Source organism: Panthera tigris, chromosome B4 (assembly GCF_018350195.1).
Source record: "Panthera tigris isolate Pti1 chromosome B4, P.tigris_Pti1_mat1.1, whole genome shotgun sequence".
In the NCBI taxonomy this organism is placed as follows: domain Eukaryota; kingdom Metazoa; phylum Chordata; class Mammalia; order Carnivora; family Felidae; genus Panthera; species Panthera tigris.
Window position 1 is genome coordinate 34,084,916 of NC_056666.1, and position 27,041 is coordinate 34,111,956.

The window sequence follows — 27,041 nt, forward strand, 5'->3', positions numbered from 1 at the left end:
CTCCGCGCGCCTGGGAGACTGCCTGGTCCTTGGTCTTTGGTCCCCGGCCCCCGCCGCCCGTCTCTTGGCTTCCTGCCGCGGCTGCTGGGTGAGTGAATAGCCCCCCTACCGCTCGCGTCCGTCTGCGCCAAGCTGCAAGTTTAGGAGCCTGTGCCTACCGGGTGCGGGGCTCGGTGCTCGCCGCCGGCCAGACCCTCCCAGGCACAGCCCCGCACCGCCTGCGGCTGAGGGTTGGAGCCGGAGGGCGAGAGTGGAGGCACGGGCTGCCAGGTGCCACTCCACCCGGAGCGCGCCGCGGGACCCCGCCTCGGGCAGCCCGCGGGACCCCAGGGTTAGAGCCTGCCGGCCCTCGGCACCCGGCGTCGGGTCAGCCTTTCACCCCGCCTGTCGACCGCCTGGGCCCCCCTCCTTGGGTCCTCGCGGCCCTGACACCGGCCGGAAGGACTCCCCCATCCCGCTCGGAGGAAGGAGGGGCTCAGGGGGAACCTGGAAAGGAGGAGGGGGGCCCGTGCGCGGCTCCTTGATTCTCTCCTGTGGTCAGAGCGGTCCTCCCCTTGGGGAGGAGGCTGGATAAGGCTTTGTTGTCTCCTCTCCAAGCGAGTCTTCGGGTTTGGCCCTAGGCTTGTGGGGCCTTGGCCGGAGTGCGGTGGAGAGGATGGTGGGTGAGGACTTAAGACATCCTCTGCCCACGGTTCCGTTGACGGTTCTCAGTGAGACCAGCGGCTGCCGGTTCCAGCCTCCGAGCTGAGAAAACCGACGGGAAGGGACAGGTTCAGGTCACACACCTGTTCAGCACCAGATCCGGAGCCCAAATCCAGACACAGACCTTGGACTCTGGTCTAGGGCACTTTTCCCAGTGCCTGGCTGATTCCTGAGGCCAGAGAACCTTAGAATTGTTAGAAATTACATGCATATACTAGCTCGTGGTAGACATCAGTTTATTGAATGACTTAGTGACCCCAGGGGATTCTGGGAGAGCCCTAAAGCCCCCAGCTACCAAGTGGCTGGGCTAGCGGGGGTTTATTTATTCATTCATACCATAGTAAGAATGTGCAGCCCGTGCTGGGGTCCTGGAGGGACAGCGGGAATGGGCTTGAACACAGCTAAGGTCTTCTGGGATTGGATTGGCCTGGGAAGGGTTGAGGAGCAGGCGGGGTACCCAGCACATAGTGCCCCCACCTTTTCACACAACTGCCTAATTCCACTGCCAGGCTTATCTGTCTGCTCAAGCCTCACTTGATGCATCTTAGCTGGTCTGTCTCTATAGAAGGGGGAGCTAAGGGAAGCTGCCAAAGGATGTGGTTTTTCCACATTCCATCTCCACCCATCTGTGGTGCATGACAGGTCTTGAGATGGAGAAAGCTCTCCTGGGCTTTGGTCTGTGCCATCTTGAGGCAGACCTTGGACCGGGGCCCTCAGAGTCCACTGGGAGTCATCAATGACTGTTCCTGGAAGATAATCTGGTTTTGGAGCTAAAAGGAAAGTGGGAGAAGGACTCCTTTGGTTTTAAAAGTTCAGTTGGGCAGAGCTCTAATAGGGCATTGTTGGGAAGAGGGTAGATATGAAGGCTTTCTTTGCCACTTGCAATGTGTGAGTTCTGTCCCTCTTGCCCACGGAGGGAAGAGTAACTCACAGGGAAGAGGTATAGGGTCAGCACCCGCAGGAGGCCTTGTATAACACCTCATGATTAAAGGCAGCCTTTTTTTGGGTGTCCTTGAGCACTGAGGTGCCTATGCTATGCTGGGCATGGGGGCAGTATGGTTCATGAGGGACAGGGTGCTGTCTCTTGGGAATGGAGATATAGACTGGCAGCTGTCATACATCAGGATGCAGGCTTTGATAGTGTTTGCTGCAAAGGGCTTCGAGTGGGTTGCTGTTAGTTTTGTCTGTAGACATTAGGCCATCTGAAGTGGGCTCTGAAGAATGAATAGGAGCTTGCCAGCTGGATAAGATGGGAAAGTGTACTCAGGGCAATGCAGGAATGTGGGGTAGGTGTGCCTAGGTGGGAAAGAGGTGTTTCTAGGTGGAAAGGGGCATTGCATGCCCTGCTTTGAGGCCTTGCCCAGAAAAGCTCACAGTGTTAGCCAACCTGCGAGACTAATTGGAGGAACTGCAGGTTCCACTCATTTGCAAATGAGAATGGCCTGTCAGGAGTGCTGAGGACGTGTGGAGGAGCAAGACCCTGGAGGATGAAGTCTTCTAGTGCAGGAGTCTTGGCTTGCAGAAGAGCAGTTAATGACATTTGAGCCGTTCTTTTTCTCTGGTGCTGATCAAGGACTGTGTATTCCTTGGTGGTAGTACCCAGGATGCTGGCTCTGGACTCCCAGCTCCTGAGAAGCCTCACTCTAGAGCTGTGGCCATTGGAAGTCCTTTCTGTGGTTGCACCTCTGGTCAGTCTGGAGCTTTGGGGCGTAGTGCTGGCCTGGATGCTCCCTCAGGCCAGCTGCCCACCCTACTGGGCCTCCTATGCATAGGATCCGATTAGCAGCCCCTTGGTTGGGACACCTGGCTGGCCACCCCCACAGGCCATACAAGTCCTTGCCCAAAGCCACTGACAGGTTTGAAAAAGACAGCTGATTGAAGATGGTGATAACATACAGAGCTCATTGTGGGCTAGATACATGCACAAAGAACTTTATGTGTATTAGGTCACTTGGACATCACAGTAATCAGGGACTAGGTTATCATCTTTATTCTTCAGATGGGAAAACTGAGGCATGGAGTGATTAAGTAACTTAGCCAGGGTCACAACTGAGGGAGTCAGACCCCAGAATCCCAGCTCTAAGTATTATATTGCACTGCCTGGATTTCCAGGCTACTCCCTACCTCATTTCCCAAATTCGGCCCATCTACCCTCTGCACCTCTACACTGGTGAGACCTGAAGGGGCAAGGAGCAGAGAGAATGACCATGGCCTTTCTGGGGACTTCTCTGCTGTGCAGGCAGCTGGTGATGTCCGCAGGACAGGAGGAAGCTTCAGGGAGCAGCACCATGGACCCACTGGGTGGGATTGCACCCGGCAGGCTCCCCAGTTTCCTCTCCCTGGGGCTCAATCCTTTCTTTCCCCACCTTCCCCTCCTCTTCTCTTCCTGCCTGCTGTGGTCAAAATGGGGAAGTTTCAAATGAAAAGCAAACTTGATGTCTGAACGAACCATAAAGCAACCATCGAATTCTTGGTTGACTTTTTGTGTCCAGGGTCCTAGAAGCTACCAACTTAGAAAATGAGGAATGTTAACTAATTTGGATGTAAATTAAAAAAAATTTAAATTAAAAAAAAATTTTAGTAGCTATAAAAAAAATGAAGTGGTTTGTTTTAAGTGACCCTCTCCCCTTGGTAATTCTATCGGCTTGGGTGTTGGAGAAGGGCTCAACCCTTCCTCTACCTCCTCCTCAGGAGGTAGAGCATTATGACCCCTCTGAGTCCTAGAAGTCTCTAAAAGGGGACCGGTTACTTTCAGACACACGGAGTAGCTGGACTGAAACTGCCCTGCCCCATAGATCGTGCGGCCTAGTGGAAGGATGTGGGCCGCACAGAAGTGAGGCTGCCACTGTATGAAGAGAGGCCTGCCTTCTGGGCCCAGGGTGTCAGGACCACCACAGAGATTGCAGTACTTTGTGGCTGGGCTTCTGCCCCAGCTGAATGGGATCGACAAGCCTGCACTTACTAAGCTCCTGCCATGTTGATGGCTATGCTGACCAGTGGGGCAGGTCAGCATCTGCCTTATATGCTCATGTGCTTAAAAAAGTCCCTTTCTTCAGAGTTAGGAAAGTGAGTGCTGAGGCCTGGGTCAGGGGCAGGCCAGTCCTTGGAGTTCCGAACACAGCATGGGGGGGCGGGGGGGGGAGGGGATGGGGGAGTGGGGATCTGAGCTTTTATCTGAGGCCAGCAATGATGATGTTGTTTTTCTGTTAGTGGGCATCTGGGCATATGTAGTTGGCTTAATTTGCATAACTCTCATTTTAATTCTTATGTGAATTCTGTGATGTGAATGAATACATAGATGTGAAACATCAGTGGTGGGGTGTTTCTCACGTGTGCTTGTGGTTAGACAAGCTTTCAGGTGGCCTCAGTCCTGGGTCTAGGACTGGGCCATGGCCGTGTCCCAGGAGCTCCTACTTAGATCTCCACACCCTCATGTTCACTGCCCCCCCTCCCCTGCACTCCCCTCCCCTGTAAGCCTAAGTGAAGGGTAAGAATCTCAAGAGGCAGGGAGTGTCACCTTTTACAAATGTGGGGAAAGTAAGGTCACATGGCAGGTTGAGAACCAGCTGGACCTCTCTCTCTCTCCCTTTAGAGGATCCCTTTTGCGTGAGCCTCTTTTTTTTTAATTAGATTTTTTTTTAAATGTTTATTTTTGAGAGAGAGAGGCAGAGAAAGGGGGACAGAGGAGCCAAAGCGGGTTCTGCACTGACAGCAGCAAGCCCCATGTGGGGCTTGAACTCATGACCCGCGAGATCATGACTGGAGCAAAAATCAGATGGTCAACCAACTGAGCCACCCAGGTACCCCGGGAATTTGTGAGCCTCTTAAATGCTGCTGGGCCCCAAGGAGTTAGGGAGTTTGGGGCTTTTCTGGGGTTTCAACTTGTCTTTCCAGGGAGAGCTAACTGAAGTCAGAGCTGGGGGACTAGAGTTCAGTTAGGACCTGGAGGCAGCAGGAGGACATGATAGGAGTAAGGGAGCAGGGGAGAGGAGGCAGCAGATGGGTGGAGGAGAGGGGCTGAGTCATGAAGGCACTTGGGAGGTGGTATACGGGTCGCTCCTGGGAGTAAGAGCTGGAGAGTGATCCAGAGCTGAGTAACTGGTCCTGTGACCATAACACCAGGCCTGAGGTCTCAGGCATTTGTGTGCCTGTTTGGGACAAGGCCAACTGGATAAATGAGTCACAGCACCAGCAACCCCTCTTGGCATTAGGGAGGACATTATTTATAATGGATCACCATCTGGGTAGTCAGATCTGTATCAGAAGGGCTGGGAGGGTCTCCTGCACCAGCAGGCAGCTCCTTGGAGACAGAAAGGAGGAGGCTGCCTTTGGGGTTCAGTTGGGGGAATCCTGAGCTTCTGGTGGGAGAAGACATTGTGTTTGCGACTGCCCCCCCCCTTTCTTCTGGCCCAGCCACCTCTGTATGTATGGTAGTGGTGGGGGAGGAACGGGGTGCAGAGGACCAAGGCCAGGTTCCGCACCAGCTGGGCACCCTGGAATCAAGGCAGACCCTGCTATGGGTGAGGAGATAAACTACCCTTGACTGGAACTTCTTTAGAACTTTCCAGCAGGTATTTCCTCACCCTGTCCTGGAGAGGGTGGGGGCAGGGCTGTGAAGTCAATGGGCTGGCAGGCTGGTGGGCCTCTGGGACTGGGTGACAGCACAGCCTTGAGGAGAATGCCTCTCTTGCCCACCACACTTTCTTTGTCAACCTCCTCGACCCCCATCACGGAGTTCCTGACTGTGAGACCAGCTGGCAGCCAGGTGTCCATCACATCTCAAAAAGCCCTGCTTCTTCCTGGGGTATCTCCTAGGAAGCTTGGCAACATCCAACCTCCTAGACTCTTTCCTGGATGACTGGGGAGCTGAGTCCAGTACCCTTGGTGGTCACAACATCTCATTGGAGTGGTGTTTATCAGTATGTAAAATGATTGCACCGATTATATTTTCACACCCTATACTGCTCCAGATGCAGGTAATCATCCTATTGCGTAGGTGAGGAGACAAAACCTGCTAGAACTTGGGAGGTGGGAGGGCTGTTGCTTAACCATGGAAGGCCCTGATGGCTGTCCTCGCCCTCCTGCTCCATTCAGTTGCTTCAACTGCCAGCTCTGGCTCTGAAGGGCAGCGTGGGAGCAGTCCCAGGGTGGCCGTGGTCTGGGGTCTGACTTAGCCTTGGTAACATCCATTTTCTTTTCTGTGACTAAGCTGTAAGAGGAAGACAGTTAGGGGGTGTTGGAGGGAGAGGCTGTAGGACAGATAAAGGCTGACTTACACATTTTGGAGTTGACTCTGGGATGCCTTCTTGCTCCACCCAGGGTGCACATGTCTGTCAGAAGCCCAGGGTTTGGCAGGGGAAGGGAAGCAGGAGACTTTAGGAGAGAGGCCTGTGGACCCGGGTGGAGCATTAGACATGTGTGAAGGGACGGCCTGCATCATCTGGTAAAGAGGCTCCTGCCTCTTTATAACATCCTCCTTCAGGCTGCCTTTCTTTTAAAACACTTTACTGAGATATTTTACGTACCACAAAATTTACCCATTTAAAATGGTCCTTAGTATATTCACAGAGTTATTCCAACCATCCCCACAATCTAATTTTAGTACATCTCAACAGCCCCGAAATTCCACATACATTACCAATCATGCCCTAGTCCCCCTGTCCCCGCAGCTCTTGGCAGCCTAATCCATTCTCTGTTCTGTGAATCTATCTATCCTATAAATGGGATCATACGACATGTGACCCTTTGTGCCTGTCTCTTTCACTTGGCATATTTTCACGGTTCATGTGTGTTGTAGCACACATCAGACCTTCATTCCTTTTTACAGTCAAAAAAATATTCCATTGTAATAGAGATAACCATATTTTGTTTATGGATTCATTAGTTGAACTTTTGGGTTATTTCTACTTTTTAACTGTTGTAGGTAATGCTGCTATGAACATTCATGTACAAGCTTTTCTGTGGACCCATGTTTCCATTTTTGTTAGTTATATGCCTAGGAGTAGAATTTCTGTGTCAGTTGATAAAACTCTGTTTAATTGTTTGAGGAACTGCCAAACTTTCCCAGAGTGGCTGCCTCATTTTACCTTCCCACCTGCACTGTATGAGGGGTCCAGTTTCTCCATGTCCTTGCTCACTTGCTATTATTCATCTTTTTATTCTAGCCATCCTAGTGGCTTCATTGTGGTTTTGACTGGCATTCTTGTAATGGCTAATAATGTTGAGCATTTTTTCATGTGCTTATTGGCCATTTGTGTATCTTTTGGATCCTATTCAAATCTTTTGCCCAATTTTTAATTGGGTTGTCTTTTCATCATTATTCTAAGAATCCTTTGTTGTCAGTCCCTTGTCAGATAAATGATTTGCAAATATTTTTTCCCATTTTGTAGGTTGCCTTTTCACTTTTTTTGATGGTACCTTTTCAAGCATAAGAGTTAATTTTCTTTTTTTTCTTTTTAAAAATTTTTTTTTAATGTTTATTTTTGAGACAGAGAGAGACAGAGCATGAACGGGGGAGGGTCAGAGAGACAGACACAGAATCTGAAACAGGCCCCGGGCTCTGAGCTGTCAGCACAGAGCCCAACGCGGGGCTCGAACTCACAGACTGTGAGATCATGACCCGAACTGAAGTCGGACGCTCAACCAACTGAGCCACCCAGGCACCCCAATTTTCTTTTTTTTCTTAAAGATTTTAAAGTTTATTTCTTTTGAGAGAGCGCGAGAGAGCAGGGGACAGGCAGAGAAAGAAGGAGAGACAGAATCTCAAGAAGGCTTCACGCTGTCAGCAAAGAGCCCCAACATGGGGCTTAAACTCACAAACTGTGAGATCATGACTTGAGTCAAAATCAAGAGTTAGACACTTAACAAACTGAGCCACCCAGGCGCCCCAAAGATTTTATTTATTTATTTAAAAAATTTTAACATTTATTTATTTTTGAGAGAGACGGAGACAGAGTGTGAGAGGGGGAAGGGCAGAGAGAGAGAGCAAGAAGGAGACACAGAATCTGAAGCAGGCTCCAGGTTCTAAGCTGTCAGCACAGAGCCCGAGGTGGGGCTCGAACTCATAAACCGTGAGATCATGACCTGAGCCACAGTTGGATGCTTAACCAACTCAGCCACTCAGGCGCCCCCAAAGATTTTATTTTTAAGTAATGTCTACACCCAGTGTGGGGCTCAAACTTACAACCCTGAGATCAAGAGTCGCATGCTCTACCAGTCAAGCCAGCCAGGCACCCTGTGAGTTAATTTTCAACAAGTCCAGCTTATCTGTTTTTTCTTGTATAACATATTATTTTGGTGTCCTATCTAAGAAATCATTGCCTAACCCAAGGTCTTGAAGTTTTATACCTGTGTTCTAAGAATTTTATAGTTTTAGCTCTTACATTAATTCTGTGATCTATTTTCAGTTAATTTTTGTATATGACATGAGGTAGGGGCTTATAGATATCCAGTTGTCCCAGCACCATTTGTTGGAAAGACAGCTCTTTACCCTGGTCTTGCCTCTTTGGTCAATGATTGATTAACCATAAATATTAGAGTTTATGGACTGTCATTGCTATTCCATTCATCTGTTTATCCTTTGCCAATTCCACACTGTCTTGATCACTGTAGCTTAGTGGTAAGTTTTGAAATTGGAAAGTGTGAGTCCACCAACTTGTTCTTTTTCAAGATCGCCTATTCTGTGCCCCTTGGATTTCCATATAGATTATAGGAACCATCTCTAACTTTCTGCAAAAAAGCCAGCTGGGAGTTTGAGAGGAATTGGATTGAATCTACAGTCAGCTCTGGGGAGTATCACCATCTAAACTATAATAATTCTCCCGATATGTGAGCATTGTGTGGCTTTCTTTCAATGGTAGTTGTAGTTTTCAGTGTACAAATCTTATACTTCTTTTGTTAATTGTATTTCTAAGAATTCTTTTTTTTTTTAAGTTTATTTATTTATTGGAGCACCTGGGTGGCTCAGTTGGTTAAGTGCCTGACTCTGGCTCAGTTCATGATCTCACAGTTTGTGAGTTCGAGCCCCGTGTCAGGTCTGTGCTGACAGCTCAGAGCCTGGAGCCTGCTTCAGATTCTGTGTCTCCCTCTCTCTCTGCCCCTCCCCTGCTCACACTCTGTCTTTTTCTCTCTCTCAAAAATAAATAAACATTTTTTTAAAATTTATTTATTCATTTTGAGAGAGAGAACAAGCAGGGAAGGGGCAGAGAGAGAGGGGGACAGAGGATTGGAAGCGGGCTCTATGCTGATAGCAGACAGCCCAATACGGGACTCGAACTCACAAACTGTGAGATCATGACCTGAGCCGAAGTCAGATACTTAACCAACTAAGCCACCAGGCACCCCAAGAATTCTCCTTTTCTTGATACTGTTATAAAGGTTATTTTTTTAATTTCATTTTTGGACTGTTTATAGCTAGTGTATAGAACTACAATTGATCTTGCAAATACTTGTGTTCTGCAACCTTGCTGAACTCACTTATTAGTTCCAGTAGTTTTTTTGGTGGATTCCTTGGGCTTTTCTATTTGTAAGATCATGTCAGATCAGTATGTTTCAAAGCTTCTCAGTTGATTTCAGTGTGCCAGGGTTGAAAACCAGTGGGTTAGATCAGTGGTTCCCAGGCCTTTGAGATGGAAAGGGAGGGGAACAGAGTAGTCAGAGCACTAGAATTTCTGAGGAATTTTCCTGAGTGTCTGTGGGTGAGAATGAGGGGCTGGGAGCTTAGACTCAGCCTAGGCACAGAGGCAGAGGGACCAGTATCCTAAACGCCAGCTTCCTCCTTTCCCAAGGAGGAATCCAGTTGGGCCAAGGGAGTGAAAGTGTGCCTTTTACAGAAATGTGTTCTGGGTGAGGGTGACAACATCCTCCCTGCTGGGAGTTGTTAGAAAGAGCCCACGTTAGAACCCATAAGAGTCAAAACCCAAAAGAACTCGTCAGCGGGTTAGGGAAGCTGTCGAGGTCCTGTCGGGAACTCTGGAGAGGAACAAGTCTGGCTCTGAGCCACCCAGGGCTGTCAGGGCCATCTTTCTGGCTATGCCTGGACCCTGTACACCCCAAGTAACTGGACTTCACCCCACTTGAAGGACTTTTTCTTACAGCTCTAGACTAGTGGTTTTATATTCATAAAAGTAGATGTGAGAACTGGCAGATACTTTAGAAATCCACATTCTCGGGGCACCTGGGTGGCTTAGTCGGTTGAGCGTCCGACTTCGGCTCGGGTCATGATCTCACAGCTTGTGAGTTTGAGCCCCACGTCTGGCTCTGTGCTGACAGCTCAGAGCCTGGAGCTAGCTTCAGATTCTGTGTCTCCCTCTGTCTCTGCGCCTCCCCCTCTTGTCCTCTCTCCCTCTCTCTTTCTCTCTCTCTCTCAAAATAAATAAACATTAAAAAAAAAAAAAAAGAAATCCACATTCTCTAGAAACTGGTTGTATCCTCTTACTAGTTGCTTCATTAATTAATTAGTGAGGTAAATGAAATCTTTGACACGTGTCCATTTTATCATTTTATATTTGTATGAGAGTCATGGTTTCACTTTTTTTCTTTTAATTACGCATTAGCAGTTTTGGAGGTCATCTACTGAAAAGCATGCCCAGTGGATTCACATGGTCTTTTCTTAGCTACCAGAGGCAGTAGCTAAGCAGAACTTTTGTTTGTTTGTTTTTGAGAGAACTCATGTGGGGGAGGGGCGGGGAGGGCAGAGGATCTGAAGCTGACTTTGTTCTGCAGCCTCGAGCCCAATGTGGGGCTTGAACTCATGAACCGTGAGATCATAAACTGAGCGAAAGTTGGATGCTCAACTGACTGAGCCACCCAGGTGCCCCATAACTTTTTTTTAAATATTTATTTATTTAGACAGAGAGGGAGAGACTGCATGAGTTGGGGGGGGGAGGGGCAGAGAGAAAGAAAGAGAATCTCAAGCAGGCTCCCTCCATGCTCAGTGTGGAGCCTCACGTGGGCTTGATCCCACAACCCTGGGATCATGACCTGAGCCAAAATCAAGAGTCGGGTGCCCAAGAGTTGGGTACTCAACCGACTGAGCCACCCAGGTGCCCTAAAACAGAATATGCTTTTAACTTCACTGACTGTGTCTCTGTCTCTCTCTTCTCCCTCCCTCCCTGTCTCTCTCCCTCCCTCCCTCCCTCCCTCCCTGTCTCTCTCCCTGTCTCTCTCCCTCCCTCCCTCCCTGTCTCTCTCCCTCCCTCCCTCCCTGTCTCTCTCCCTCCCTCCCTCCCTGTCTCTCTCCCTCTCTCTCCCTCCCTCCCTCCGTCCCTCCCTCCCTCCCTCTACTCTCCCTCCCTCCCTCTCTCTCCCTCCCTCCCTCCCTCTCTCTCCCTCCCTCCCTCTCTCTCCCTCCCTCCCTCTCTCTCCCCCTCCCTCTCTCTCCCCCTCCCTCTCCTCTCCCCCCCTCCCTCTCTCCCCCCCTCCCTCTCTCCCCCCCCCTCTCTCCCCCCCTCCCTCTCTCCCCCCCTCCCTCTCTCTCCCCCTCCCTCTCTCTCCCCCTCCCTCTCTCTCCCCCTCCCTCTCTCTCCCCCTCCCTCTCTCTCCCCCTCCCTCTCTCTCCCCCTCCCTCTCTCTGTCTCTGTCTCTGTCTCTGTCTGTCTCTGTCTGTCTCTGTCACTCTCCTGACTTTGTGTTTTGTTTTGGCTTGGTTTGCACATGCAGATCAGTTATTCCCATTGGTGACAGCAGTGATGGAGGATTTGGCTGTGTTGTCTCATCAGGTGCTGGTCTTTATGGACTATTCTCTGTTGAATGAGGATGACAGAGAAGCTGGATTGTTGGACTCTTTTACACATAGGAATTATTGAGAACCCCCAAAAGCTTTTGATTAAGTGGGTTTTATCTATTATATTTTCTGTGTTTGAAATTAAACCTGAGAAATTTTTGGGTGCTTGGGGGCTCAGTCAGTTAAGCATCTGACTTTGGCTCAGGTCATGATCTCACCGTTCATGAGTTTAAGTCCCATGTCGGGTGAGCTTGAACCCCACTTTGGGCTCCATACTCTTTCTCCTTCTTTCTCTTGTCTCTCTTGAGATTCTCTCTCTCTCTCCTGGTCTCTTTGCTCACTTACTTTTGCCCTCCCTCTCTCCAAAAAAAAAAAAAAAGTTAAAAAAATAAAACAAAATTTTAAAGTATTTGTTGATTCACTTGAAAATATCATTTCTTGTTGCTTATTAACAAATTTTTTAAAATACTGCATTTTAAGGGCACCTTGGTGGGTCAGTCGGTTGAGCATCCGACCTTGGCTCAGGTCATGATCTCACTGTTCATGAGTTTGGGCCCCACGTCGGGCTATGCACTGACAGCTCAGAGCCTGGAGCCTGCTTCGGATTCTGTCTCCCTCTCTGCCCCTCCCCCACTTGTGCTCCCTCTCTCTCTCAAAAAATAAATAAACATTAAAAAAAAAGAAAAGAAATGCACATGAGTAAGGAGTGCAGTTTTTAAACAAAAAACTGGCCAGGGCCCCAGAAGGGGGCATCCTCAAAGCATTTGTATGACTTGGATCCCCTTTCTTGGGTGTTTTTTTTTTTGTTTGTTTGTTTGGTTGGTTTTTTCTCTAGAGCAAAAAGGAGAGTTCCTAAACAGCAAAGTTTTGACAGGAACATCCTAGTTCCAAAGGAGTCAGACTGATGGCCAGCACAATTCCAACAGCAATAGTCAGTTCATACTCTCAGGAAGGACAAGACCTTAAAACAAATCCCACATAAAGCCTGGAGAGCTTGGGCATAAAGAGAGCAGAGCCTGAAATCCAGGAGAGAACTTACCCTCAAACTTTGGGGTCACTGAGAAAGCAGTGAGCCCACTTGGCTTTGTGGGCACCTGGTCCCTGTTTGCTTACCAGCTGTGGAGCTGTTGGGGTCGTCTCAAATTTCCCACTTCTGATCATTAAATAATATTAACCTTAAAAATCGAACTGCCAGCGATTTCACCAGCAGCTGTGGATTTATTTGGGAATAGCAGAGAACTATAATTTAGAACAAGCAAACTATGGCAAAACCATAGCAAGTTCACAGAGCAAAGGAGAGGACTGTGCTTTTCCAGAAGAAATTGGAAGCTGGGAGGGCTGTAATAAACAAAACAAAAAGCCCAATTGGATGAACCAGGAGCTCCAATTATGGTGGCTCCTCATTGGCTGGGCTGTTGCTGGGGGAAGAAGAAAAGCTTTCTTCCTCCTGCTGGGGTAATAACGATAGTAAAGTAGTGTCAGACTTGTAAGGTACCTTTGTTGCTTCTGGGTCTGCAATTCATGAGGAGCCATGGGGCGTGAGAGCGCCCCCTGCTGGCCTGCTGCAGCCATTCTAAATGAGGTTTCCTTTTATTTTCACAGTATCAAAGTCTGGGGGAAATCAATTAAATGTTTATGTTAATTATCTCTTGAGTGCTATCTCCCCCACATAGTTTTCTAAAGTTACTTCTTGAGAGAACAAGGTGGAGGCCAGCATTCAGTCCACTGCACCTTTACATTGTCAGTGGCTTGTGGACATCATTTGGCTTCTGTGGCCTTTTTCCTGAGGGGCGTATTCTGTTTTATTCTTTGTCCCGATTCTGATAATGGTACCAGCTCTTGCCTCCTTCCCTATGGAGGGCCTGTGGATAAGCCAGCATCCGTAGGTTCCCTGTCTGTCCAAATACACCTGAGTCCTTTGCTCTTGGCCCCCTTTCCTCCCACTCAGCCATACCCAGCCATGGGCTCTGCCAGATTCCCAGTGTGAGGGTTAGGGTGCAGCCTCTAGCTTTGCACGATCTCTAAGGCCAATAGGAGCACCTGAGACAGGGGCATGGGCAGATCGAGAGTAACTGTGTCCCACAAATGTGCACGGCTGCCTGGTGTGGAAGGCATGTCCTCCATGCTGGTCGTGTCCTAGCCGCCTTTTCACGTGCATGTGGGAGCCCCACCCGTGCTTCCTAAAGAGGAATTGGTTGTCTATTCTTGTTTTTTATCTCCTCTGTTTAAGGACCCAAGATAAAATTGCCAAATTTGGCTGTTTTTTACCCTACAAAATGATTTCATTTGGTTAAAACTAATATTGTGTGTAAACACACATACGCAGGCAAGTACATTTTAAGATAGAATTATATTGTTGAGACTGTTCTTTAGAAACTTTGGTCTGTCTTGGACATCTTTCTCTACTGATGCACACCTAGATCTCTCATCCCTTTTTTTTTTTCTCACATTATATGTATTCTACTTCATGGGCATAATTTTTTGAACTCAATTCCCAGTTGCCTTTTGTCTGGTCAATTGTTTATGATGGGTTATTTAGTTTGGAATATGTGCCATAGAGGACCTTTAATCTTTTGTGTAATTGTCAAATATATTCTTTTTTTCTTCTTTCTTTCCTTTTTTTTTACCACCAAATGCTAGAAAACATTTTATTTCAAGGCTTCTTTTTTTTTAATATACATTTTACAAGAGCTCTTTCTGGATGAATGCCACTGAAATCATGTGGCCTCTGGAGAGAAATGGTCTGCCTCGCTGTCTCTTACTCCCCAAACCTTATTTTCTCACCCACCTGGATCAACACTGTACACTGCCTGCCTCTCAGCATAGTTGTGTGGAACAGAACGGATAACGTGAATGCTCTGAGAATGGCTGCACGCTGAAGTAATGGTTATGTAGTAGTCATATCAGTGGTCATAGTAATAATAAAAGAGTCCCTAAAACTTCTAGGTATACTTATCAGCTAACTTTATTCTTGTAAAAAGTGCACTAGTGTAAGTATTTGCCTGAAAATAATTCATAAGCTATATTGCCCTATTTGCCTGATCAGTAAGCTCGGGGCGGGAGAGCTGAGCTCTGAGGTTGGAGGATTGATTTTGGGGAGCTCTCCATGCCTTGGCAAGTCTCTATAGTGAGGAAAACTCCAAAGTCCACTCACTTGGGCTGCTGCCCAGGTTCCATGCTGTGGAGAAAGGAGCAGCCTGAGTGAGTGTGGTTGGGATGGGTGAGGTGTGAGCCTGGCCACTGTGGCCAGGGCGCCTTTGAGCCAGGGTCCAGGATGACTCCCTCAATTCTTTCCTGAGGGTCCTGGAAAGGGGTGTCCCTGCAGGAAACAGCTGACTACCCTGTGTGCATGTGTGTCCTTTTCCAGGTTGCTGACTTGGGACACCTACAAAGCCGGAAACCAGACAGAGCCCTGCAAGGCTGCTTGTGCCATGGATTCTCAGGTCAGCCCATGCACTTCTCCTGGAGGAATGCTTTGGGAGGGGGAGCAAGGGTGACTGGGGCCAGCTTGTTCCTTGTGTGTGTGCAGTCAGTGTGCACCTAGCTGACCCCTTCTTTGACAGTGCTGCAGAGAGGAGCCTCACATTCACAACTTGCTGTAGCACAGTAAAAAAAGAAATACCTGTTATATAGGCCATTCCCCTGGCTTCAGTAGGATGGTACCTAAACTGCCTTGTCTGTACTTACCTTTTAATTAGCTGGAAGAGAAAATCATAGCCTATCCAATCAAAAGCTCTTTATTTATTTTCTTACTATAGTCTTTTTGCTTCCTTTCTTTTCCAAATTCTGTAGAGGCCCCTAGCACCAGAGGTTTTTCTGTGTCTACACTGTATGTATCAGCCTTCTCTTCTCACCAGCTATTGTGAGAGGTAACTGCAAAAAATCTAAGGATTTGATGGTTAAACTTAGTGGCCCACAGTTTCTGAATCCCTAAGCATAGCAACATCTGATGCCTGGAAGGTTCTCAATATATGCTTGTTAAATATCCTTCTAAAGGATGGAAACCACATGGTTTTTCAGGTTGCTAGCTGGAAGGACTGAGACATGGCGGGCTCAGCAGAGATGGTGGTTGCTTGACCAGGAGATTTCTGCAGATCCTCTTGTCCTGATGAAAGTCTGTTCTCAGTGTTCAGAATTCCCTTCCATTTTGGTGCTGTTTAAACCTGCCCACCATTCTTGTTGCATTCATTCATTGTTATTTTTTAAGATTTCCTTTAGTATTTCTTGTAGGGCAGGTCTACTGCTATATTTTTGTTTACTTAATTTATTTTTTTTAAGTAAACTCCACACACAGCACAGAGATCTCACGAACCAGGAGATCATGACCTGAGTCAAAACCAAGCTTAACTGATTGAGCTACCCAAGGGCTCCAGTTTTCCAGTTTTTAAAAAATTATGGTAAAATATACATAGGATAAAATTTACCATTTTAACCTCTTTTAAGAACACAATTCATTAATTAGCATTGAGCACATTCACGTTGTGTCTCCATCACCACCATCCATCTCCAGGACTTTTCATCTTTCCAACTGAAACCGTTCCCATTAAACACTAACTCCCATCCTCCTGTCCCCATCTCTGGCAAACCCCACTCCACTTTCTGTCTCTGTGGATCTGACTATTCTGAGTCCCTCAGAGAAGTGGAATCCAACAATATTTGTTCCTTTGTGTCTGGCTTAGCATAATATCTTGTGTTTGTTTGTTTGTTTTACTATTATGGTACTGTTCATCCACAGTTTAGTGTTCTTTGATTTTTTTTCTTTTTTAGAAAAACAAAATAAGAGATTGGTTTGGATTTTGGAGTTTTTTTGGGGGGGGTTGCCTTTTATTTATTTTTTAACTATTTGTACGGTGCTGGTTTTGCCAGGTTTGAGCACCTGGATTATCCCAATTTATCAAAACACATTGATGGCTTTCCATTTTTTTCTCTGCACTGAAACTGATTTTATAGCATGAGAGTTATTTTTGCTTCCTTTAAATCAATTTTGTAGTATGTCCTTCAAGGTTTCCTAAGTCTTGATCATTTTTCTTAACATACTTTTTCTTATGATTTAAAAGGATAAACAGCTATCAAATCTTGCATCTTCTGAGACATCCATTTCAACTTTTATCACTAGAAGATCAAAAAGGGTCATAGTTTTGTACTCAGTTTGCCACAAGCTCTATTTGTCCTTGGAATTAAATACTATCAGCTCCTGGGTGCCTGGGTGGCTCAGTTGGTTAAGCGTCTGACTTCAGCTCAGGTCATGATCTCACAGTCTGAGGGTTTGAGCCCCAAGTTGGGCTCTGTGCTGACAGCCCGGAACCTGGAGTCTGCTTCTGATTCTGTGTCTCCCTCTCTCTCTGCCCCTACCCCACTTGCATGCTCTCTCTCTTTCTCTCAAAAATAAATAAACATTAATTTTTTTTTTTTTAATGCTGTCAGCTCCTGAGCCTGCTTGCTTTTATCTTTCTTTCTTTTCTTTCTTTCCTCTTCTTTCTCTTCTTTCTTTCTTTTCTTTCTTTTCTTTCCTGAGCCTGCTTTCTGATTTGTGATGTAGTCTGGTCTGACATGCCCATCTAACAGTGTCTGTAGAACTGCTTTCTAACCACCTGTACTAAATGTTTGAGTTTGTGGTAATTCAACCCACAACCCTGCCCCAGCCTTCCTTTCTTCTCTTCTGGGCAGGACATCTCCTTAAGGAAGAAATGAAGGTTGTTCTTGAGTTTCTAAGCTGTCTTGTGCCACCTGGCCTCATTATACAGTAATTATAAGGATACACACACACACCCCGTTTTTTGTTTTTTTTTTAAGTTTATTTATGTATTTTGAGAGAAAGAGCAAGAAGGGGAGGGGCGGGGGGGTGGGTAGAGAGAATCTCAAGCAGGTTCTGCTCTGACGTGGGGCTCAGCCTCAAGAACCATGAGGTCATGGCCTGAGCTGAAACCAAGAGTTGGACACTTAACCAGCTGAGCCACCCAAGTGCCCTGGATTTTTCCCCCTTTTAAGGGATAATTCTGGAGAAGTAAAAACTGGTTAACAATACGTTAGCTCCTTATTTTGTGCATTTTATTTATTTAAAGCCATTTGCCCTCTAAAAACTGTCCTAAAAGTTTTCTGATTTTTTTCTAATGAAAAATATTCAGGACTTAGAAGACAGAAATAAATATTACAAGCACCTTCATCTTCTTCTCTTGACCTTCTCTTACAGTCTAGTATGTGTGTTTTACATTTATTTGGGCAAATTTCAGTATCCCCAGGCTTCCAGATGATTCCCTCTTTCATCCTAGGTCTTTGATTGCTGTGAGCGCCCCTGGCTGCCAGGTCTGCAAGTTTTCACCTTTGTTTGCCAAGAACACCATCCCAGATGCACTCGGCACACTAGAAATGTCCCTCCTGGCTCCCAGAGTACAGATGTCCCTCTTGGCCCCCAGAGCTCCCCTGCAAGTGTTGCTAACGGATGGAGAGCTGGCAGGCAGAGACCACCAGCCTCTCACATTAGAGCAGAAGCCATCCCCCTATATGAAGCAAACCAAGCCTACCCAAAGGCAAATATTATCTGTGGTCATTATTACCCAGTATTTATGGAAAATTTGCTGTTTGCACAATACCATCTTGGCCCACAAAGAAGATTATGAAAGAATTTCTAACTGCTGGATGGGTAGCTGGTAAGGTGGGCTGAAGTTGGTAAAAGACACATGAGAGTTAGCATAAGCATGTAGAAGTATAAGGATGATATCTAGGTGATGATATTGGCTGACTTACCTAAAGCAGCCTTTGGACCTTCCTCCTCCGAAAGTAAGCTCACCCCAGCTCAATGTTTTCAGGATGTCAAGCATATGGTAGATGAACCACCTTCTGCAGAATTGGAGCTTCCTCTTTGGAATCTACAGGTGGTGTTGCTTAAAGCAGGCTCTGCAGATTTGGCCTCTGCCCACTGAGTCCTCTTGTATGCACAGGGTTATTCAGATATCTTGGGCCAGTGAGGCTGTTTCAGGCTCAGCTACCCTCCGAGCCCTTTTACCAAGCTCAGCTGTAGGAAGGGCCTCTGGTCCTGGACTAGCTTCCCACAGGTCTCCTTGATTTGACTCCCTTTTCATCTTAGGTCAGCAATGGTTCAAGCCTCCAGGATGAGCGCATCACAAACTTGCTGGTGTTTGGCTTCCTCCAAAACTGCTCCAACTATAATTTCCATAAAGAGTTAGAAGTGTTGGGCCGTGAACTGCCTGTGCCACCAGCTTACCTGCAGGAGGACCACGATGATGGGCTCCAGACAGATGGCAACCGGTGCAGCCGCTTCCTGGATAGCGAGGAGACAGGTACCTGGCATAGCCTCCTCTGCCCCAAATCTGGGCTTTGCTCTCTCCACTAACTTTTATGGAACTTAAGTCCTGGAAGGAACCTTTGGACTCAGTGTCCACCTACGTGGTTTCAGTCCACTGCATATGTTTGTGTCATATGGTTGTTTGGTTTGTACCTCATGACTCCAGTGGAGCAAGACTCTCTAGTTTCCAATCAGTTGAAATCCACTCAGTTTCTTTATAATGATTCTTTGAATCTGTATAGTACCTCACACTTTCACTTTCATATGTATTACGGCATGATTATCTACAACATAACTAGGGCATTGAAGTATTCTGAACCTAATTTCCCAGTGAGGAAACTGAGGCCCAAAAAAGGGTCAATTACAAACCCCAAGTCAGGCAACTACTGGACACAGTCCAACCAGGTCTCGGGCCAGGCCTGTTTCCTTAAGCTGGGCTCCATCATCCTCTGCTACTGCCTCCCAGTATATCATGGTTTTGAGACCTTCTTCACTTTTCCTCACCCACATCCCTGTGCTGCCCTTCCAACCTCACTTTTTACTCTTCTTTGTCACTGGTGAGGCCTCCACAGAGGGAGGCCATTCTGAACTCTAAGGCTGAGGGAGCAGGGCTGGGAAGCAAGATAAGGATCAGCCACTCCCAGATTTGGGCCCGGAACAGTGGTTCTCAGTAGTGTGCACATTGGAATTCCATGAGGAACATTTTCAAAATGCATAGTCTTTGGGCGTGACTGCAGCTGTCTGAACCAACATGTTCTAGGGTGGAAGACTCTCAGGTGTTTCTGGGGTATATGCCCTGGTTAGAATCACTGCCAAAGGGACTCTGAGGTCTTGGACCCAGTCCTCACAACCTAGCCAAAGGACTGAAATCCTGCCTCCTGCTGCCCAGATATCTCCTGGCATAAGAGATTGCACTGCCCTCTTGTGGCCATGGGGGAGACCAACAGCTGATCCAGCTTTTGGACCTCCAGCTCTATGTTAAATTGAGTGGATGGGGGATATGGCAGAGTTCCCCCACTAGCCAGGATGTGCCAAAGACTTCTGTGCTTTAGAATCCAGCTACTGTATCTCCTGGGTAGCTCTAAATTTGAATAAGGGCAACTGGCCCCCTTTGGGGAAGGCTTAGGAGGGGGTGAAGGGCAGGAATGGCTTTGCTGTCAGAAGCTATGGCCGGAGTAACTGTAACCAGAGGCTGTCCCCTGGGCTGTCTTTTGCTCTTCTGCACCATTCCTTGCCCTTAGACTGCAAAGCCTGGCTTAACTCAAATGGCATTTGCAAAGGTACACTTAACTTCACTGCTGGTGGAAAACTAGCATGTAGATTAAGTACCTGATGAGATTTGGAAGCAAAAGGCAAACTAGAGGCTCTGTACACCACGGTTTCATTGGTGAATTCATTTACTCAGCTGGACACTGATTGAATCCGCCACGGCTCCTGAAGTTGCCGCAATAAAGTGGAAAAGCACAGAGAAATCAGCGAGGCAGAGTCAGTATAGTGGGAGCTACGGAGAGCATGGGTCCTCCACAAGGGATCAGGAAAGACTTCACAGCTATAATTGCAGTTGAGCTGGGCTATGGAGGAAGGGGTACATTATGGCTCTTTGGAAACTGGGAAAAGGGAATGGCAACAGCGTAAGCAGATACTTGAAGATGAAAAAATTGGGGTCTGTAAAAGGTACTGTGAATAGTTGTTTGGCTAGAGTGTTTGGAGGGAATAGTGGAAGTTATGGTCCAAGGTGTTTGGAAGCTAGGTTATAGCTTGTCACTTGAGCAAGGTGTGAGCACATGAATGAGTAGAGATCATAGAGATCACAGAGATCCAAGGATCACAGTCAAGACCACAGTAGGCAGTCTAGGGCAGGTGAAATGCTGAAGGCACAAAATTTAAGGAGGAACGGTCTCCAGGGGCACACCAGGACACTTCACCCTCTCAGTGCCTTGCTTGCCAAAGTGTATTGTGGAGAGTGGAGAAGGGCCTGGAGGGCAGTGAGAAGGGCTAAGAGGCTACAGATGAGAGCTGATGGAGAATCCACACCCAGGTGGTGGCAGTGGTAATGGTGGGACAGACGGTTGTATCTGTGCTGTGAGATAAGATTTGACAATTGCTTGAGGATGCCTGCAAGGACTGGGGAGATTGAGATTTCTGTCCTGGGTAAATAAGAACCCGGAGGGAAGGTGCAAACACAGAATATAAGATTTAATGGGAGAAATAACAATGGCTGGCATTTATTGATTACTTACTAGGAGCTAGGTACAGGATCCATTCATTTACACATTCATTAATTTGTGTAGTTGTCTGTTGAGCCCTACCGTGTGCCTTGCATTGTTTTCGGTGCTGCATATTTGGCAGTAAACAAAACAGATTTAAAAATTGGAGCTGTTAGGAAACTTACCTTCTGGCAAGGGAGTCAGACAAAGAACATGGACAGGTAAAATATATGGTGGTAGTGAGTGCTGAGGAGGGAAAAGGGAGGGCGAGGGAGAGGGCAGATGGCAGTGCAAGTGGCAGTGTTAATAATCTCGGACAGAGTGGCATTTGAGTAGACCTAAAGGAAGAGAGAGAAGGAGCTGTGTTCTCTGGTGGCAGACGCGGGGCTCTAACTCAGTCTAACAGCAGAGCCTCTGCCCTAATACCTTCTTAGGCTGACACCTGTTATATGATGGGGTCTAGAACTGGCAGCCGTGAAGCTTGCCATCAGATTCATGCCATGGCTGCTCAGAGTCATGATGCCTTGCAAGTCATGGATGCCCTTGCATCACTGTCCTTTTTGTGGACAAATGTTGACTCTTTGCAGGGTGAGGCCCACTTCTCCAGTCTTCTGCTCATTTAGATCCTTTCCTGGCCCCAGCACTCCACCCCTGCTCCCCTGACTGCACCCAGGTCCTCACATAGCAGCTCTAGTAGAATGGAGCATGTGCCGTCAGCAAGCCCACCATGGTGAGCTGTGGAAGCAGGAACTAGCTTTGTTCCAAAGCAGAATCCCTTTCTTTTTCTGGTATGGGATGGATTGGGAGGAGGGGTCAAACAGGACCATTTTTTGAATCTGCTGTGTCTCTGTGTCCCTGCCTGAACATTCAGATTCTGAGAGTCAAGAGGAAATCATCCAAGATATCGCCAGGCAGCTCGCCCAAATCGGGGATAGGATGGATCACAGCATCCACCCAAGAGTGGTGAATAACCTGGCAATGCAGTTTATGAATGTGAACCTGTCAGAAGAAGTAAGTGAGAATATTCACCAGTGCCCTTTCTGGGTTAGTCAGGAAGTGTGAGAACTTTTTCAGTTGTCAGGTGTGTGTGTGTTTTTGTTTTTGTTTTTGTTTTTTTTAATTCCAATGTAGTTAACATACAGGGTTATATTATTTTCAGGTGTACAATATAGTGATTTAACAGTTCTATGTATTACTCAGTTTTCAGCACGATAAAGTGTACTCCTAAGCCTCTTCACCTATTTTACTTATCCCCCCAATCCACTTCCATCTCTGGTAACCATCAGTGTGTTCTCTATGTTAAGAGTCTGTTTTTTTGGTTTGTCTCTTCTTTTTCCCCCTTTGTTCCTTTGTTTTGTTTTTTAAATTCCATATATGAGTGAAATCACATGGTATTTGTCTTTCTCTGACTAGCTTATTTAGCTTAGGATTATGCTCTCTAGATCTATCCATGTTGTTGCAAAAGGCAAGATTTCATTCTTTTTTACAGCTGAGTAATGTTCCATTGTGTATACACCACATTTTCTTTATCTATTCATCTATCCATGGACACTTGGGCTGCTTCCATAGTTTGGCTATTGTAAATAATGTTGCAGTAAACATAGGGGTGCAAATATCCCTTCAATTAGTGTTTTTGTATTATTTGGTTAAATACCCAGTAGTGTGATTAGTAGATGGTAGGGTAGTTCTATTTTTAACTTTTTGAGGAATCTCCATACTGTTTTCTACAGAGGCTGCTCCAGTTTGCATTCCTACCAACAGTGCATGAGGTTCTTTTTTTCTCCACGTTCTCATCAACACCAGTTATGTTTTTTGTTGTTGAGTTTAGCCATTCTCACAGGTGTGAGATGGTATCTCATTATGGTTTTGATTTGCATTTCCCTGATGATGAGTGATGTTGAGCATCTTTTCATGTGTCTGTTGGCCACTGTGTCTTCTTGGAGAAATGTCTCTTCATGTCTTCTGCCCATTTTTTAATTGGATTGTTTGTTTTTTCGAGTTATAGAAGTTCTCTATAGATTTTGGGTACTAACTCTTTATCAGATATGTCATTTGAAAACCTCTTCTCTCAGTCCACAGACTGCCTTTTAGTTTCCAGTTGTTAATTAAAACACCAAGGTCTGTCCTTTGTCTCTTATCAGACAAACCAGTGTCCAGTGAGGTAATTCAGTGCCTACAAAACAATTGGAAATAGAATCATAACATGGTTAACTGTCTTTCAGAAGAATTAACTTACTTGGTATTTAGGAAACCTGAACCTTAAGTCAGAGTTAAGAGTTTGATATAAAACCTTCCAAAAAAGATTAACAAAACGTATATGACTCTTCCAGGACTAACTTATTCTTTCCTCAGTTTTAGAGAGTTGAATAAAAATGTGAGTGAGAACATCAGGTCATTTACCACATGTGACAAGAGTGACATTTTATTTAGCCCGCTACTCTTAACTTCATGGTTAAAATCAGTATAGAGCTTCTGTCCCTTGCGGGTACTATAAACTAGCTCCTCTAGCCTTCCTGAAGAAACTTAGTGGGAGAGATGCCCCAAGGCTGTCAAATCTATGGCTACATGAGTTTGGAGGAGGGGAAAGATTCCATCCTTTTGACTGGAGCTGCAAATGCAAACACCCCTCACTACCCAGAAATGTGTCTGTCCTCCAGGGCAGCCTCCTGCCTCCAGGAAGGTTTGTCCCCTCTGGATCAGAAGCTGTCATAGCCGTGGTATTGTTCTGCCTCGGGTCCTCTCCCACAATGTTGACTTAATTTTGCATATGAGTTGATGAGCTTGAAGGTCCTTAAGAGTCTGGTGGTCTGTGGTGTGCCCCTGCCATGTAGTGAGAATGTCATGTTTAGCCCCCTTCATCCCCTTCCGGTAGCTAGGTCTGCACTGGTAAGATAGGTCTAAGACGTCTTGGGTATTTAATTAATTCTTTATTTTAAGTGCCTTAGAGGCAGGGAATGACTCATTTGTCTAATGTGAACACACACACTCAAGATGTATTTGATGAATGTGTGTCCAGCTATGGGGACTGAGCTTAGCCTACCCTTTCCATTGCCTCTCCAAATTAAATTGTTTCTCACTCTCCTCCAGCCTCCTCAGCTGTTTAATAAGTTCTTCCCTCAAAATGAAAGCATGCTTCTTCCTACTTAACATTGGTAGACTGTTCTCCTTTCCGAGGGCAGAATATTAGTGAATGAAGTTTCACGTGACCCTGTGTCTACCTGCAGGACAGAAGGAAGCACCTTGCTGCTGCGCTGGAGCAGGTCCTACAGACTTACCCGAAGGACATGGAGAGGGAGAAGACCGTGCTCATGTTGGCCATGGTATTGGCCAAAAAGGTGGCCGATCACACACCGTCCTTGCTCCGTGATGTCTTTCGCACAACAGTGAACTTTATTAACCAGAACTTACTCACATATGTGAGGAACTTAGTCAGAAATGTAAGAACCAGTGATGTCAGCTCCTTGGCATTTCGCTGAATCCTCTTGGTCTCTGCCTGCTCCTTCTAAGGTCTGGAAACACAGCAGAGCTCTCTGCTGCCGGGCTTCTTTCATCCTTTCTCCCCTGCTTCTGGTGACCAGACCACACGAAAGGGACCTTGCTACTCAGGTAGAAGGTGTGGCTTTGCTTCTGTGAGAAAGTTGTGTTGTAGAAGGTGGTGATGAGCACCCCTTTGAGCTTCATCAACTTTATTTTTAAGACACCCCGCTATCAGAGCACACTGCACACTCTACTCTTGCTAGGATCCAAGTCATACGGTGTAGGTTACGGGTAGAGCATGAGAGAATGTGGCGGGAGTGTCCCCAGCTGGGCTTCATCTGCCTTCACCTCCACCTCATCACAAACATAAGTATAATTTACATTTAAAAACATGTTTACCAAAAAGGATGTTGGGGAGAGATGCCAAAATGGGTAGTCAAAAAGGGGGAAAAACTATCTAAAATCTTGCCCAGAAAACCTGTCCAAGATATTAAAACTAAGATATTAAAAGTCACAATTCTTCATGATGCTGCCTAGGAAGAAGGGCCAGACAGGTAGTAAAGTCTGTTGCTTCACTTTAACTGGAAACTAAGTGGTTGTGTCTTATCTGTAAGTTTAGTGACTGTTTGGGATTTTGTGTGTCAGAGGCATTACTCAGGCATCTAACCCCTGATGCCTTTCTCTGTGTGCCATGGTCTTCATTTATGGCAGCATTTTAAAACAGGAGAACGAATACAAATGTCGAAGCTGAATTGTTGGGAGAAGGTAAGCCTGAGAAAGTTCGTAACAGCTTTCACCAACAACCATCTAGCTGGACAATAAGTGGGCAAGATGTCAACAGCTATCTGTATTAACAGCCTCCCGAATACTGAAGGGCTGAAACAGAATCTTCATTCCTTGGACCAAGATGCTTCTTAGCACCAGAAGTGATTCAATAGATGTGAATATCCAGATCTTGGCACCTTGAAAGCCTATGTCTTTGCAATTGCTCCCATGTAGCAAAAAGGAGGATGCAGCGATCTAAGGATGACAGGGCTCCAGAGAGTATGTTTTGCACAACCCCGGCTTCACATCTATTGATTGTGGCACCAGAGTCCTTAAGTACTAAATCCTGGTTAGTGAATCAGACTGGCTAATTCTGTCTATTTTCCTTTCTTGCTGCAGGAGATGGACTGAGTGGACAACTCTGCAAAAGTACAACTGGTTAAAACTTGATATGGTGACAACAGTACACCTGCCTCCAGTGGAGATGGAGCCATGGCTGTGTAAACAAAGTTCTTAGAGAAGATAGGCACGAAGTAATAGCTATTTATTTCTTACTATTTTAAAGATGATGTTTTAAGCAAGTGATTCATTTAGAAACTTTACCTTAACATACTTGAATGAAAATGTCAACTTGCACAGATTTGAATGAGTTTCATACCATCTTCCAAATCCACTACACACTGTGCCTTTATCTTATTTCAGCTGTACGGGTCTTCACTTGAAAATTAAATTTAAGAACAGATTGTAAGGCAGAAAAAAAGGTTTTTTTGTTTAAGAAAAAAACCCATGTTTTTTTCTTTGAAAAAAATACTGTTTATTAAAGTGCAACCTTGGGGTGTGGTCTGACAGCAGGCAATATGAGGAGAGTAAGGTCTGGAGACGGATGAACTTACCCCTCACAAATGAAAAATCCCTCTCAACGTAGGGCACACCCTGATACTAAGGAAGTTAACAGTCTTCCCATTTAAAAACCAAACAGTACAAGAGGTTCTGGACTAAAGTTCTGTACTCAAACAATGGGAAAATCAGGCCTCAAAACATGATTTTTTTCAACTCGATTTCCTTTTGAGTTAAGAAGGACCACAGGCAATTGAAAGGTGTGGAGATCATTTAAGGGCCCACGTCAACCACAGCTTCCAAAATCAGGTAACCAAATGCACCTTTTCTTTCCAAGAAGTCAAGGCTCTGATAAAAATTTTAAGCTGATGTAGTACCAGAAGCTACTACATACAGCCCATGGGGGAATGTCTGTTAATAATCTTACATTTTCATTTTCCTCCCATATCCCTCAGCTTACCCTTGCCCAAGAAGTGACATCTGAAGAAAACAGGTTTCTAGCCATAAAGATAAAACAATAGTTAGACTTTTAAAAATTCAACAGTTGAGGTGGTTCCCTTTCTTAGAGACACAGTCAGAATGCAAGTAATAACAAAAGTAAGTCACTTAGGTAGTGCCAAAATAAACCAGGGAGAGCTTACATTTAGAAACAGTGCAATATTGGTCTGTTGTTCCCAGCGATAAGCATTTCCTAGGATTCTGTTTAAAGGTACAGTGGTGGATGCTGGGTCCATATCACACACATTAATGTTAGGCTTACCAGTAATACCGTTGTTACTATGAATAGAACACTCTGGGAAAGGATATGAACAAGAGTAATAGGTACTAAGAAATACTTTCTTGTTACCAAAAACACTTTTCTGTTCCTTGAGAGTTTAATCAGAAAAGAAATATGACTGCATTGTTCAGCATTAAATACATACCACACTAGGGCTGGGCCTCAATCTGCTATCTGCAGTATGTTGCAAATACTAAAAGCCGTGCAGTAAGAAGGCCACCATTTGGAAATAAACCGGTAATGCTGTTA

The 27,041-nt window shown here is 46.1% G+C and overlaps 1 protein-coding gene across 1 annotated transcript; it reads left to right on the top strand.

Annotated features, from left to right (window-relative positions):
- Positions 1-27,041, top strand: BID (BH3 interacting domain death agonist). The gene is made up of 6 exons (XM_042991470.1): positions 1-88; positions 14,793-14,868; positions 18,510-18,723; positions 21,807-21,946; positions 24,160-24,372; positions 25,577-27,041. The coding sequence occupies exons 2-6, from the start codon at positions 14,857-14,859 to the stop codon at positions 25,586-25,588; spliced, it is 591 nt and encodes a 196-aa protein (XP_042847404.1). The 5' UTR covers positions 1-88; positions 14,793-14,856; the 3' UTR covers positions 25,589-27,041.